General features: G+C 46.1%; 1 protein-coding gene across 1 annotated transcript in view; it reads right to left on the bottom strand.

Annotated features, from left to right (window-relative positions):
- The window catches only part of ERICH6B (glutamate rich 6B), a 52,936-nt gene extending 38,020 nt beyond the window's left edge, over window positions 1-14,916 (bottom strand). The window contains exons 1-3 of the mRNA XM_032294352.1: window positions 14,263-14,916; window positions 8,883-8,931; window positions 5,346-5,515 (exon numbers count right to left, since the gene is read on the bottom strand). Coding sequence (XP_032150243.1) covers window positions 5,346-5,515; window positions 8,883-8,931; window positions 14,263-14,836 — 793 coding nt within the window. The 5' untranslated portion in view covers window positions 14,837-14,916. The remainder of the gene's footprint in view (window positions 1-5,345; window positions 5,516-8,882; window positions 8,932-14,262) is intronic.
- Between the last annotated feature and the right edge of the window lie 551 nt (window positions 14,917-15,467).

The raw sequence follows: 15,467 nt of genomic DNA, 5'->3' as shown, positions 1-15,467 counted from the left end.
AAAACTCACTGTTCCATGGCATAGTTCTGACTGTAGGGAATAATTTTCTTTCTTAAAATATTTCCCTTGGATTGCATTAGTGTCCTATTCTAGCCCTTCAATCTGGAGTCTAAGACCCAGGTCTTGGTTTTGTGTGGCCGATTGTCAAATATTTAAAGTCAGTTTTTACATCTCGGAGTCATGTGCCTTCCAGACTTAACCTCCTCCTTTGCTTCCGCAGCTCTTTGTATGCCGTAGTCTCCAGAACACCAGCCCTTCTGCCGAGCTCCCAACAAGCTGATTCTGGTTCTCAGAGTGTGGTATCCCCCAAACTGAACGTGCCATTCTAGGGATGGCTCCCCAATGCAGGGCAGAGCAGGATGAAATCCTCTTTACATAACCCTTCAGTTGCATCTGGTTATGTTAACTTTTCCGGCAGTGACATCAGTTATACTATTGACTTACTGAACTTGTGGTTGAAGGAAACATCTAACAGCAAACAGGGCTTCATCACTCTGCACTTCTCCAGCCTGCTGTTACTGGGGGCCTGATAGCAAGATCTAATGTCAATGACCAATATCTTTTATCCAGCTAATTCTGGTCCGAAGTTTCTGCCTGCCAAAATCTTTTAGAATCTGATTATGTTATCCTCATTATTCAACAGCTTCAGGGAATCTACAAATATAAATATTCCTTCTAAATCTGCATCTAAGCCTGTTATAAAAAATGTACTGCACAGAGCCCCACGGCTCTCTGCTGGAAACCAGGTTGACTCTGATCTATGAAACAGCATCTTGGGGTGCTGTTCAATCAGTTGTGACTGATGACATCGTCTTACAGTAGCACCCAGCTAATATATCTCTATCTTGTCCAGGAACATCAGGAAGCCTTTGGAAATAAAATGTCTTGTGGAATTTCACCCTGTGGGGTTTCCACAGTTCCCTGATCTAATAACCTTGTCAAAATGTGACCTAAAAGCCAGTATTGCGATTGGCTTATATTGATCTTAGGCTGGTTTCTTGTGGTGATTTTGCTCTCCATATTTGCCCCAGATTGGTCACAGACTAATTTCACCAACTTCCCACAATTCCTCAAAGACCAAAAGCAGGATTCTCTCACTATGTACACGTTCTGGAGTATATTTTCTCCAGCAGTTGCCATTCTCTTTTGACTTCTTTTCACCAATCTTTACTTCCTGCTCTTTCTCACCTAATTTTGTTGCACGCCTTTCAGTTTGAGGATAATTTTCTTTCACAGTGAAGTCAAAATTAAATAACAACTGCAGAACTTGACTCTTCCCTGAATCGTTCACCAACACGGCACTAAACAGCACTAGCCTGTCTTGATCTTTTTGGCTCAATTATATTTTAAATGGGCCTCTGTCTTTTGTTGCTGCCTGTATGATCACTATCATTATTATTATTATGTTTTGATAAGAATGTTTAATCCCAGGATTGATTTAGCTTTCCTGACACTATTCTTAAAGTTCATAGCCATTTTCCTATATTTACTGTTGAGAACATCCTCATCTTTTTTTTTTTTGAGACGGAGTTTCGCTCTTGTTACCCAGGCTGGAGTGCAATGGCGCGATCTTGGCTCACCGCAACCTCCACCTCCCGGGTTCAGGCAATTCTCCTGCCTCAGCCTCCTGAGTCGCTGGGATTACAGGCACGCGCCACTATGCCCAGCTAATTTTTTGTATTTTTAGTAGAGACGGGGTTTCACCATGTTGACCAGGATGGTCTCGATCTCTTGACCTCATGATCCACCCGCCTCGGCCTCCCACAGTGCTGGGATTACAGGCTTGAGCCACCGTGCCCGGCCCACATCCTCATCTTTTTAACCTCTGCATGTGATCTTTCAAAATCTGAGTCCACGGAAGGAAACACCAGTTTGCACTTTTTAGAGCTTTTAATCCTCTTCCCCATCTGATATGGTTTGGCCGTGTCGCCACCCAAATCTCATCTTGAATTGTAGCTCACATAATTTCCATGTGTTATAGGAGGGACCTGGTGGGAGATAACTGAATCATGGGGACAGTTTCCCCCCTACTGTTCTTGTGGTGGTGAATAAGTCTCACGGGATCTGATGGTTTTATAAGGGAAACTTCTTTCCTTTGGTTCTCAGTTCTCCCTCTTGCCTGCTGCCATGTAAGACGTGCCTTTTGCCTTCCACCATGATTGTGAGGCCGCCCCAGCCACGTGGAACTGTGAGCCCATTAAACTTCTTTTTCTTTATAAATTACCCCGTCTCGGGTATGTTTTTATCAGCAGTGAGAAAACAGACTAATACACCGTCTGACCTCTGCTTACACCTCTGCGTACCCTCACTCACGTTTCTACACACACAGTGTCTCTGTACATATTTCTATCTATAGGGCTCCTTTCCTACTATTTTTTTTAATAGCAGGATATACCCTTTTACTACCATGATCTGACCTTGAATCAGATGAGGGCTCACCAACAATTTTACAAGAATTTAATAAATATTCATGGGTGCTTACTGTGTGCCAGGCACTAAGTCAAGGATTTCTGTGAGCATGGATACCATGCTCTGTGTTAGAATTTCTGGCTGACTTGGTTTATGATTCTGCTCTGTGCCTGGACAGAGAGACACATGAGGCCATAGCTAGTGTTTCCGGTCCTCCCGAGTGTCTCCTCATACAGATCACGAGGCATTTCCTGTGCCTGTTGCAACCTTTCCATGTCAGTCCTGCCACCCTCTGGAGTCACAAGTCTCAAGGATTTATCTGGGTATTTTTCCTCCATATTTGGCCAAAGTCCTATTTGTCGAGAAAGGCTGTGCCAGGTGGAACACCGTTTTTGACTCACTGTGGTTGAACAATCCCATAATAGAATGATACTTTAGAAGCAGAAGCCTGGAAACCAATTCATCTTTCACTAGAGGTCCTCCGGTTTGTCGTCGTTCGTGTACTTGAGCATCCTCTGGGGATCTGGTTAAGAATGCAGATTCCAGGCTGTTTCAGGCAGGGATTCTGATAAGGGCTGGAAAGTCACATCTTCACAAAGTGCCTGGTGACAGGGACACCCCGTTTTGGGCCTCCTGGAGCAGCAGTGCCCACACCTGGCCACCTCTTTGCTGGCTCCTGCCGGCCTTAGCTCCATGTGCCTAGCTCTTTGGGTCATGTTTGCCACGGCCGCCTGTGCTTTCCAAGTAGCTGAGCAACTTCTTCTCTGGGCTGAAAGCTTTGCTTGTCTGCATCTGCCACACTTGGGAATCCTTAGTAATGTGTACCTCACCTGCAGGAAGGCCGTTTCCGCTCCTGCATGGATGGTCTTCCTGCGTCCCTTTCCTCCACCTCTTGACTTGGTTTTGCACTTCCCTACGTTCCTGGAGTTTCACGCTTCCTGGTTCCTCTTTGTCACGCTCCTCAGGCATGTGGCCAGCCTGGGTTTTATACCAAGCATGGGAAGGTGGACACTCCTCAGTGCTTCCTGGTTCATTTGGGACTTGCACCAGAGTATGTGCTTGTTTGGAGTGAGAACTGGAGCATTTCAAAGTCGTTCACAGGATGGCTTGGCAGAAAGCATGGGGGCTCACAGGACCTGGACTCCTCTGACCCTAGAAGGCTGCCATTGGAGGCGGACCTTTCTGTGGCTTTCTTGGTCGCTGACTGGCTGTCTAGCTCATAAACATACTTACGACATTTCATGATGACCCAGAGCCCAGGAGCTGCTAAATCTACCCTTTCTTTGTCCCTGTTTGTCACACTTGTGCCATTCCATTGGCTGGACACAGTCATATACCTGTTGCCACCAATGCTCTCCAGAAAGATAGATTGGAAACTATAGTTAGAAGGGGAAAGAAAAACCTCCATAAATTTTTAGGGAATTGTGTTTCAGTCTTTGTGATAATGACCACCCCCCCCCCACCCCAAGTAACTGCAGGAACCTGGGGTGTCACCGAGCCTGGCTTGGAGCCTCCAACACAGTCCATATCTTTGGCGCAGGCCACCAATGTCACAATATTTGATCAGTGGACGTTTCCTGTGGGTGGTCAGACTTTTACTAAACACTCAATAATGTTGGCTTTAAGGAACTCCGTATTGGAAAGAGACATAGCTGCAAAATGTGCCCATGCAGAGCAAATATACACGGTACTTCCAACCTCAAGGATACAGACATAATTAGCTATATTAATAAAGGTAACGAAGGGCAAATGAACCCATGATTTGGGCTGGGTCCACGTGGCGCGAACAGGCTGCAGTCCCCTCTGCCGCGTGCTCCAGCCTTTCCCGCTGCTTTTCTCCTCCCCCACATCCTTTCAAGCTTAGCACTGGCACTTGACTGGCAATTACCCAGTAAATGACTTTCAGAATCCTTCTTATGAATATTTGATAAATCCTCAGATTTTCTCAGTGGTCATGCTTGCTGACTTTGAGATGATTCTGGTTTGTGGGGCTCCGTGGGAGCACACATGCTGAAAAAAGTCCCCAGTGAACCGATGTGGCCTGTGAAACACTCCTCGGCACGTGCTGGCGGTGTGTACCTGTCCTCTGCCTCTCCCTTCTCCCTTATGGGGTTTCTGGCTCCTAATTCCATTTAACCACATTTGTGCTACAAAATTTAGCAGCCATGGAGAAGGGCAGAGAGGTGAGCTGACGGGGGAATCTAATTTACTGCTGCCATGACTACAGATGTGAAATAAATCTGTGAATCGGGGATGGGTCAATCCCACTAAAGCTGAATTTAAATCATTAATGATGGCAAGAAATGCTAACCAGTCTGCCACCCCCAGGCTGCCAGAGTGAGGATTTGGGGGCTTAACTGGGTAGAGAATGAAGTCCCTTAATGCAATTTTGCCAGACTGTCTCCTGTGTGTCTTAGCTGTAGGCACGAAGGTTCACTACATGGATAGTATTGGTGGGTCCTGAATCAGGGCTGGCTTCGACCCCATGCTGAGACTGTCTGAGGTGGGCCCATGACCCATTTTCCATTTTCCACGTGATTATCTGGATATGGCCTGTCACCCCAGGGAGCCAGTGTGTAATCTGGGAATAAAATGGCCTGTGTCCCTGAGGGAAATTGTGCCTGTGCTCATATAGAACAAGACTAGGAAGACGAACGAAAAACAGGGGCGGAGACGGAAAATGGGAGAAGCTGTTTGCCTCAGCACTTTGCTGATGCTCTTTCTCTGAGGGAGGTCTGGGATGGGAGGAAGCAGGAAGCAAGGCTCGGAGAGGACTTAACATCTTATCCAAAACAAGACCTCAGAGGGCAATGGAAATAGTAGGGTATCATTAGCATGAGAGACGATACTCGCCACAATATTTCACACGCACAAAACGCTGCCAGAGCCGTCCTCCCCAGCCCGCAGAGCCGCCGACAGGGCACAGCTCCCCTCACCGGCAGTCCCGTCATAGTGCCAGTCTGTCTGACTGGCCTGGCTCCTCCTGTACAGTGTATGTAGCGACTCAGAAGATGCCATGGCAGATCCGGAGATGGGAGAAGGAGCAGTAAAAGCCATCGGGACACGCAGGAAGGTGGTCACCTGAGAGGGGCCAGCGTCTGGGCTCCTGTCGGAGGGGAAAACAGGAAGGTCAACTTCCAGACAAGGGCCAGGTCAGGAATCCCTTCTAAGGCACGCAGGGGGTTGACGTCCAGACCCAGACGGTGGACATCTCGAGGTTTGAAGAGACAAGCTGTGAATCATGAATAATAGGCCGGTGTGTCGTCACTCTGGGCAGCAGAGCCACACACACTGCCACTGCTGCTTCACTACACCATGAGAAGATCTGTGGGTGCCTTCAAAGGCCACTGGGCCAGGCGATCATAACTGACAGGCATTCCAGAAGGTTCTCCTTCCTTCCCAGCACACAACCCTGCTTATTCTAGTGGCTCTCCCTGCCTCAGAGTTGTTTTGGGCAGAGTGGAAAAGATACTGAATGAGATGCCGCAGCAGTTTAAAATCAAGCACTGACGTCTGTTGCTGCAGTGGGTTCCCCACAAGCACCACCACCATTAAGAAGTCTTTCCAAAGGGCCTGGTGGAGGGCACTGGGTGCGAGGTGCAGGCCCCACTACCTGGCAGCTTAGGATCAAGAGGGGTGACCCTGAGACATCAACACACTCTATTTTCTTTATGAGGAGTCTCTGACTTTTAACCAGGGGCAAGAAACTGTAATTCAAATGAATGAGACAGGTCTTTGGGGTGTTTTGGCCCTGGTGTTATTTCATGTCAACTGGTCCAGTTGGCAGAGATGGGCATAAGGAAAATGCCCAACATATAAATAGATGGTGGCTATGGTTGGTAGAAAAGGTACAGACTTTGGCGTCAGCTCTTGACACCTGAGCTTACGTGTTGGCTCTTGCAACACAGCAGAGGCGCTTAGGTAAGTTACTTGTTTGCTGTTGCTCTTGCAGGGGAAGCAAGATTGGCCTGTCCCCATCTGCACCAGGGAATTCAGTGTAGGGGCAGGGGGTGGGGTAAGGGCTGGAGTCTGGGTAAGGGCTCAGGCAAAGAGGCGGAGGGAGGGAGCAGAAGGCTGCTTGTTCTCACAGTTGGGTGCCCTGGGAAGTCTCCCTTCAGGGTCTGTAGGAGTCACAGGCAGATCTTGTGCATGCCTCTGAGGGACCAGTAGTGGAGCTTGGGTCTGTGCCAGCCCTGCAGGCTGGGGCAGAGCAGCTGTGTTCTCAGAACACATCAAGAAGGGGCCCCAGGCAAGTGGCCAGATGTTTGAGTCCTAGGTCAGGTGCCCGAAGGGATGAAGAACAGGCAGATGCAAGCGAGTTCTTTAGGCCTGTGTTAACTCTTGCCCTGCTGCAGGCCCCCAAGGCCAGGTGAGGAGTCTCTCCAGGGCCTCAGTTCCTTTATCCTTCTAGCAAGATGATGCCTGTCATATCTCACTCACCTGGTGCCCACAGGGACCCACAGAGATGATGCTAGTCCTCATGAAAGGACTAAGAAAAGTCAAATCTGCCCAACAAACTTAGAGAGTTATCTCAGAATATTAGCCTCTCTGGTCATTTCCACCATGATGTACATTTCTCTCCTACCGTTTCTGGGATTCCTGCCAGGGCTTACCTCCCGGGAAGCAGAGCAGGTTCCAGGCACCTGGGCTGAATGCTAGCTCCATGTTCCATTGCAATGGAGACACCACAGGGAGGAGCTGTTGGATCCTGGGTCCTGGGGAGTTGGACCGCTTGAGGCCTGCTTCTGCAGTGCTTTAGCAAGGGGAGGGCCGGGCGTGTGCCTGGAGGACCTTCAGCAAGTGGGGAAGTGGGAGAGGGAGCTGCTCATGGCCTGGGCTGGCGGATAGCCTTTCTGTTTATAAGGGACGCATGACACGCTTCCCTGTACCTGCTATCCTTCCCCAACCCTTGCTTCTCACACACGTGCACGTGTGAATGTAACACTTCTTGCTTAAAGGAGCCTGTGGAAGGTTTGGGTTCTCAGCTTTCTTATGTGAAGAATATCCTGGGCCTCTCTAAGAACTTGGAGGCCCAGATATGGCCCTTGGGGGACCCAAGCCTGGTGTGGACACCAGGAAGGCTCCCCAGGGCCTCTCTGATCCTCACAGCTCTCCATGGGCCCTGGGAGCCCATTGGAAACCCCCCTCAGCTAAAATATACAGAGGATTGGCTGAGTGCGAGTGTTTGGAATAAAGCTGACCAGGAATCCTGACTCTTGTTCCAGGCATGCTAAGCTTTCTGCCCGGTGGTTTGTGGGGTGCAGAACGGAGGATGGCACAGATCTGTGGCACTTACTGAGAGCATGCTGTCTGCTGGCCACTGTTTAGCCTCCCTCTGAGTAAATACACATGTCATTCTGACCCAAACCCCATGAGGCTGGAACTCTTCCTCTCCCCATATTACGGATAAAGAGACTGAGGTACCAGGAGATTAAGTGGCTGCCTTGTAGATGCTTGGGTGGAGGAGCTGAGTTTCAAACCCAGACAGTCTGGCTCCAAAGCCCCTGTTCTCAATAACTGTGAGGTGGTGACATCACTGTTGGGCCCCTTCCCTGTGTCTGGCCACGTTGCTTCACTTGCTTTGAGTGTCAGCGCTCGGGGTGAACAGGGGCCTTTGGAAAGCCATTCCGTTTGCGCATCACCTGCAGTAGTTAGCTGTCAGAGGCCTTGCAGCGCCCCTGCAGGTGTGCAGTGGGGAACAGAGTGGCCAGTGCAGAGCTGGAGTGGGGGCTGCCTCACCAGCTGAAGGGGCAGGCCCATGTGGGAGCCCTGTGCCCACAAGTTGTAACTTATGGGTTCCCTACATGGCAAAACTGGGATTTCATTCCTACTTCTTGCCATAACCAAACTGGCCCTGTGCTTTTTTTTAGATCTAGTTTTAACCCACTTCACCAGTGGAGAGAAATCATCCTTTGGGGGGAAATTGTAGCGTATAAGACACAAAGCCAAGGACAAGGCTGGTGTGACCCTGCAGTGGTTTTCCAGAGCTTGGCACGTAGCAGGCCCAGCATATTCCACAGAGGCTCACTTATTCCACAGAGGCTTTGTCCACCGTCTAGCGCGTGCCAAGTCCTGCCACAGGATTTTAATGAGTATTCACTGAATGAGAATTCAGGCCTTGAAAATATGCCTGAGCTTATTCTCTTTCTGGACAAACTGCGCCATCCCTTGGGGGAAATCATTCATCTGCCAGGGAGCCCTTTGCAGTCTCTCCTGGTTGAGACCTTTCCCCAGACTCAGACGACCTCTGCCTTTTTCATCTCTAGTGGTTCTGAGCACCCAGGACTCTGATCTTAGGACCCACCCCTGCACAGTGAGTGACTGAGCAGCAGAGGCAGTCAGGGTTGTAACTTCCGGAAGCCCCCGCTAAACGCCTTCCTCCCCTACTCCATGCCACGCCCCGTCTTGGGTTCTCCAAGGGCTCCTGAAACACTGGAGTTTCCACCTGATTTATCCCAAAAGAAAACTATTACCTTGTATCACGAAGAAACATGGTGTGTGACGAGCAACTTGCCTTGGGTTCTATTGGAAAAAAGAACAAAAAAAATATTGGCAAAAAAGCATCTTTCTATTTAAAGATGTGTTGTTAAGTACGTGACACTAGGGTTGGGGTGGAGAGGGCCCCAGTCATAGAAATTTTCTATTTTTACTTTAGTATTGTCTCTTAATGGTTCCCTTTAAAAATCACTAGGTTGAAATTTTGTAAAATTAGAACTCAAGAAGATACTTTTCAGGCAATCATGGATTTTGGAAATTCGAGTTTGCTTTGCTTATCTCTATGGTTACCCAGAAGTCTCCCTCTGTCCCAGGACGAAGGGCATCTGTACAGCAGAGGTGACTGAGGTGCAGGGATATATGTATTTTAAGAATTATTTTTAATTTTAAAGGAACTGCTTGTGTCATGTAATCACCTGATTGTTTGCCTTGAATGATATGGCATCGAGAATTTCTTGTACGCTTGGGATAAAATACACCACCAATTCTAATAATACAAAATGGCAAGGGCAGAAGTAATAGAGAAACAAGAACCAGAACATTTAAATTGGGAAGGGAAGGTGAACACTCCACTTATCCATAGCTTACCCATGCAACAAAATAGTATTGAGGAATATCCCTTGGCTATTAAAATGATCTCTGTAAAAATTAAGCAACATGGGCAAATGGTGAAGTTATCATACTAGGTTACAAAAGTAAAAAGCTAACTTGTATAAACAACATGTTTAAAACAGTAAAAACCAAACCACACAACAAGGGCCATCACTAGCAAAAATGCAAACAATGCCGCAGAAAGACAGAATACAGATCACTTACGTGTGTATTAGCTTCACTTATATGCGAATGTTTGCAGGTTGGGGGGCGTCTTTCTACTTTTTACTTTTCAACTTTTCCATTTTTTAAAGAAAGGAACAAGAAGAGATTTTGGTTTTTTTTGATGTCACTTTTCTAAAGTTAAAATAGGTACACAACTTATGAAAAAGCAGAAACAAAGCATGAAAAGAGGAGAGGAGGAAAGGAGGAGAAGCTACTGGAAGGGAAGAGAAAGTTTGGGAGCCTGTCCTGGCCCTTCTAATGCTTTTCTGTGACTTCGGAGTAGTCACATACCCTCTCTCTAGCTCCAAGTTGCTTATCTGTGAAATGGGCACGGAGAGAATGGTTGGGACAATGAAAGGAGATAGAGATAGTGAAATAGACAATATGCACCCTTTGCCATTGGACTATGTTCCCTAAGGGTCATTGGGACAAGACACGTGCAGAAAATGATGCTGTTTGTTGGGAGCACGGTGGAGGCAGAAGCAGCCGGCTCTGGGGCTCAGCATCCCCCAACCCACCAGTGGCTGACTCAAAGTCACAGAGGTGAACTTTCTTGCATGAAAAGTTGGCTGGCTTTCTCATCTCTGCCTTGTTAGTATCTCTTGCACCTTTCTTCTGAAATTTCAAGAATTGCTAGGTTCCCTGTTGGAAATGGTAGTTGGGACACCAACTCTCAACTGGAAATGGCAACTGAATGACAGCATTTAGGTCAGACAGCATTCCGAGCTGCTGCGGAGTAGCTAGTGGGGTAAAGAAAATAAAATCCAATGCGTTATGTATATAAAAAGATTAGGCAAGGCTGGATGCTGTGGCTTATGCCTGTAATCCCAGCACTTTGGGAGGTCAAGGTGGGCAGATCATGAGGTTGGGAGTTCGAGACCAGCATGGCCAAGAGACCAGCCTGGCCAACATGGTGAAACTCCATCTCTACTAAAAATACAAAAATTAGCCAGGCATGGTGGCAAGTGCCTAGAATCCCAGCTACTCAGGAGGCTGAGGCAGAAGAATTGCTTGAACCTGGGAGGTGGAGGTTGCAGTGAGCTGAGATTGTGCCACTGCACTCCAGCATGGGTGACAGACTGAGAGAGCGAGACTCTGTCTAAAAAAAAAAAAAGAAAAGGCAAAAACATGATGAATCAATGTACTGTGACCTATCTATAGCCACAGGGCAGAATTGTTATTAGGAATGTCTTGGGCACTAAAAAAATACACTAAAAGGAGTTCTCATTATTGGGTGGTTTCACTCTACAGTAGGTTCTATTGCAGTAGGAGAGCAATTGTGAAAAAGGTGTTTTTGAACATGGGGAAACTGAAACCTAGACATCCTCAAATCTAGGCCCCACCATGTGCTGGGTTTTCTGGGTTGGACACCACAGCACTCACACCCATGTTATACATCCAAAATCTGAACTCCCACAGCAGGCCAGTCAGATGTAACTAACAAATTATTCACTGACAGTTGATGCTGCATTTATATTCAAGTTGCTCACCTAATTTTATTGGATTTCCCCATAAACTCTTGGGGGAATCAACCCTTTAAGGAAGAGAGGTGGGTGGGGGTTGTTAGTCTGATGTAACCAGATTTGTCGAGGGCTATGGGAATCCCTGAAGTTGACTGGCCTGTAGGGTAGATGAATGGAGGGTACAGATCCCTCCCATAGCCTGGTTCATTATATTTTATCTTTTGGTATGTCCATTTCACAAAGCAGGTAATGTGGCTAGGGGTGTGTGGCCAGGCACAAGTCAATGGCAAGGGAATAGTAATACATCATGTAATATCATGATACTTATAATGGCTAACACTTGGTTAGGCCTTAAATGCTATGTGCTTGGCATGTCACTTAATGATTTACCTAATTTAACCCGTTTAATCCTCCTACATATCCTGTGAGGTAGATCTCGTGCTGTTCCTATTTACAATAAAGACAACTAAGACATGGAGAGGTTAAGTCACTTGCCCAAGCTCATGCAACTAGTGAGAGAGAGGGAGCTGGCATTCAGACAGAGGTAGTCAAGCTCCTGAGAGAAAGGAAAATGTGCTCTTGTGACAGACTCCCATCTGCTGTTAAGTAGACAAAGAAATGGCACTCAGGCACCCACTTCATTGTCTGCTCCTGTGGCAGACATGACTAGTTGATCATAGCACTCTTTGCTGCTGAGTCCAGACAAGGCCTCAGAATTCTTCTCAATGTAGTTTTCCACTACTAACTTCTAGTAGTTAATGCATCAGCATGAGAGATAAGCCCATTTGTCATATCTAGGGCTCATTTTATAGATGCCAATTAATGGATAAACTTTAAATAAGTGTGTGTATACCTATGTATGTATGAGTGTGACTGGCTTTAGGAAGTGAATATGATCACTTGATTCAATTTACATGTACTGAGCATCTGCTAGGTCAGGAAGGCACTCTTGCTACTCATTGAGGTTCAACACAGGGGTAAACAAAATTATATCTTAAGGGTATTACCAGAATGTTATACATAAAAATTTTGATATATTTTTTGAAACATTAAGAAATTTCTTCTTAACCTGTTTTGTAAAATCTGACTTGAAATCCTAGAATTTCATAGACCAAGATATTCTTCCACGAGTCTTGAAAGGCATTTCGGCATCTCCCTAGTGGTTTTTCAGTGCCTCTCCAATTTTTGTTAGCAGGACATTTATTTTCAAAGTGTTTGCTTTATACACAGTTCCATTCCCTTGACAGCACTGTATTTGTCCTGCTCTGGTGGGTAATATATTTACAGAGATCCAGCACATAGAGGGGACATGTTAAGAATGCTTGATTCACACGGTGCAAGAGAAAAAGCCCTGAATGCTATTTTTCAGTATTAGAATTACATTTGATACTTGAACAGCAGGGATATTAGGATTCCAAGAGGGAGCTTAATGGTAGAGGCACACAGAAAAGAGAGTTTCCCAGCAATAGCGGAATTACCTCTCCAATGCAACAACTAAATTTCCAGGAGAGGAGTAGGAATCAAGGATGGTACATCTGATTTGATGAAGAGGGATGTAAAGGTAAAATGCCTGTGTGGCTGCAGAGAATACCCAGCTTTTAGGATGTAGGTTGTGTGTAACCAGATTTTTAGGAATTTAAAAATTCAGGCTGTCTTGCAGTTGGTAGCAGAACTGGATCCAGGAAAATAGTTTAGTTCTACTTAAAAGCCAACATGAAGATGAGGTGGGTGACCTGAACCTTTACCTTTCTGTGCTAGTTGAAAATGGCTGTGCTGTCACGACATCAAGAGAGGACACCACAGGGGCATATGAGCAAATGCACATGAGTCACTGCTAGCAAACAGCACAAGGAGGCTGCTGCCGAATAATAAAACCCAACATGAGGAAATGCTGCCAGTTGCTGAAACAGTGTTGGAAAAACATTAGCCCTTGGGTGAGAAAAATCACTCCAAAGTCAAATACTTAACCGCAGACTGAAATGATTCCTTTAAGGGGGCAGAGTGGGTATCCTGAGGTGTATACCAGTGTCTATTGACCTAGCAACAGAATGTAGGCATGTATTCCCGGAAGTAGAGATCTCTGATAAAACAGTTCACCAAAATGCCATTTAAAAAAAGTAACAAGAAATTGGAAGCAATACATGGTCAACATTAAGAGATGGATGAAAAATATTATAGCTTCTCAATACAACACAATGTGATGCCATCCTCGAAATGATTTTTTGAAAGCTTAATAACATTAAACATGTACAGTATTAAATGATATATCGGTATATGGTGTTTAATTATAATCATATAAATATATATCTTTGAAAGCAGGTTACAGACATAAAGCATGATCCTTTTATAAAAGGGATGTTTGTGTATGTGTATCTGTATGTGTATATAAATATATTCATGTATGTGTGTATACGTAATATACATCTGGGGAAGATGTAATCAAAAGTGTAGAAAGTGATTATCACCTCTGATAGTCAAGTGTGGTGATTTTTGCTTTCTTCTTTTTGCTTATATATAGCTTCTTTCTTTCTTCTCTTTTTTATAGATGAGCATTCTGTCACCCAGGCTACTCAAAATCCTGGGCTCAAGTGATCCTCCTCCCATCTCAGCCTCCTCAGTAGCTGGGACCACAGGCATGCGCCACCACACCCGACTAAATTTTAAAATATTTTGTAGAGATGAAGTGTCGCCATGTTGCCCAGGCTGGTCTCAAACTTCTGGCTTTACACTATCCTCCCGCCTTGGCCTCCCAAACTGCTGGAATTGCAGGTGTGAGCCACTGTGCCTGGCCTGCTTATATATAGTTTTTAAAACATCTGCAATGAACATGTATTACTTATGTAACATGAAAAAGGAAAGGTACAAAGAATAACTATTACTACAAACAGGTGCTTTATGTTTATGAAGCCTTCCTGCCTCTTTGTTGGCGCAGTGCTTTGGGGCAAGGCTGTTGTATTATAGTTGTGAGCAGAACTTGGTCAGTAAATGCATCTTCCTACCTGTCAGCACCATGTTGTTGCCAATTTTCACTCTGGATCTTTCTCAGCTTTGTGCTTTTTTCCTGGGCATCGTGGTAAACTAGAGCTGCCATCCTTTGGGAGGCCCTCCTCCAGATACTCATCCCCTTCCAGATACTCTTCCTTATCCAGACCCTCTTTCCCTTTTAGATGCTTTTCCTCCCAGAGATGCTCTCCCTCCCCCAGATATTCACCTTCTTTCAGATACTTTTTATACAAATTGTCTTTTCCATCCAGATTCTCTTTTTCCTCCAGAGCCTCTTTCTCCTCCAGATTCTCTTCCTTCTCCAGAACCTCTTCCTCTTCTGGATACCCTTCTTTCCCCAGATAGTCTTTCTCCTCCAGATCCTGTTCCTCCTCCAGACACCCTTCCTTCCCCAGATACTCTTCCTCCTTCAAGTCTTCTTCCTTCCCCAGATAATCTTCCTCCTCAAGATCCTCCTCCTCCTCCAGATCCTCTTCGTCCTCCAGAGACTCTCCCTCTGTAGAAAATGGAGATTCATCCTGTAGACTTTCCTCATCTAGTTCTACTTCAGTATCCTCGTTTTCTGAAGATAAAGTCTGTGTGGAACACTGGGGAGATAGGGGAGGGCGAGGAGGTGATGCTCCTGGTGACTGACTGTTTTCAGCAGACATGCTGGGGAAATCGTAGGCAGTGAACTCCTTCCACAGGAGCCAACGTCACTTCATCATCCTGTATCCAGGAAAAGAATAAAATCCTATTAGCCAGTAATAGCAATTGCATATTGATTTAAACCTATTTTTGTTCACTTATTCAGTAGTCTTTGGAGAGCTCTTAAGTATGCAGATCAGTACGTAGTGACCAGTGAGAAAGGCACAAGAAGAGGGAATGGAGGCTTACCCTCAATGCGCTGGGTGGGGAGACCACAACTGGAGGCCAGGCCTTCAAAATTGCTTGCTGCACAATATGAAGTCTCTGGGGAGGGCTGGAAAGTAATCATTGTTTAGTGGTGCTATTAGAGAAGGTTTTTATTTTTCATTAAGTATTTAATTTATTGCCACAATAAATAAGACAGAGACTGTCTTCCAGGAGCTTGAAATCTGGAGAGAAAGGAGTCACAACAAACAGATTTCTAAACACAGTGACCAACACAATGGAAGGGGTGCCCACCAACTGGGATGGACGCAGCAGCTGGGGCTTCTGGTCAGTTAAGACCCCTGTGGCCAGAAGTCTGTGAGGCACATCCTCATGGCTGCCACACGCACTGTGAAACCTGCCCGCAGCACCATCCACCGTCAGCTCACC

Source organism: Sapajus apella, unplaced genomic scaffold, assembly GCF_009761245.1.
Source record: "Sapajus apella isolate SASKATOON/1434 unplaced genomic scaffold, GSC_monkey_1.0 scaffold32, whole genome shotgun sequence".
Lineage (NCBI taxonomy): Eukaryota > Metazoa > Chordata > Mammalia > Primates > Cebidae > Sapajus > Sapajus apella.
This window is presented reverse-complemented; position numbering and strand designations above follow the sequence as displayed.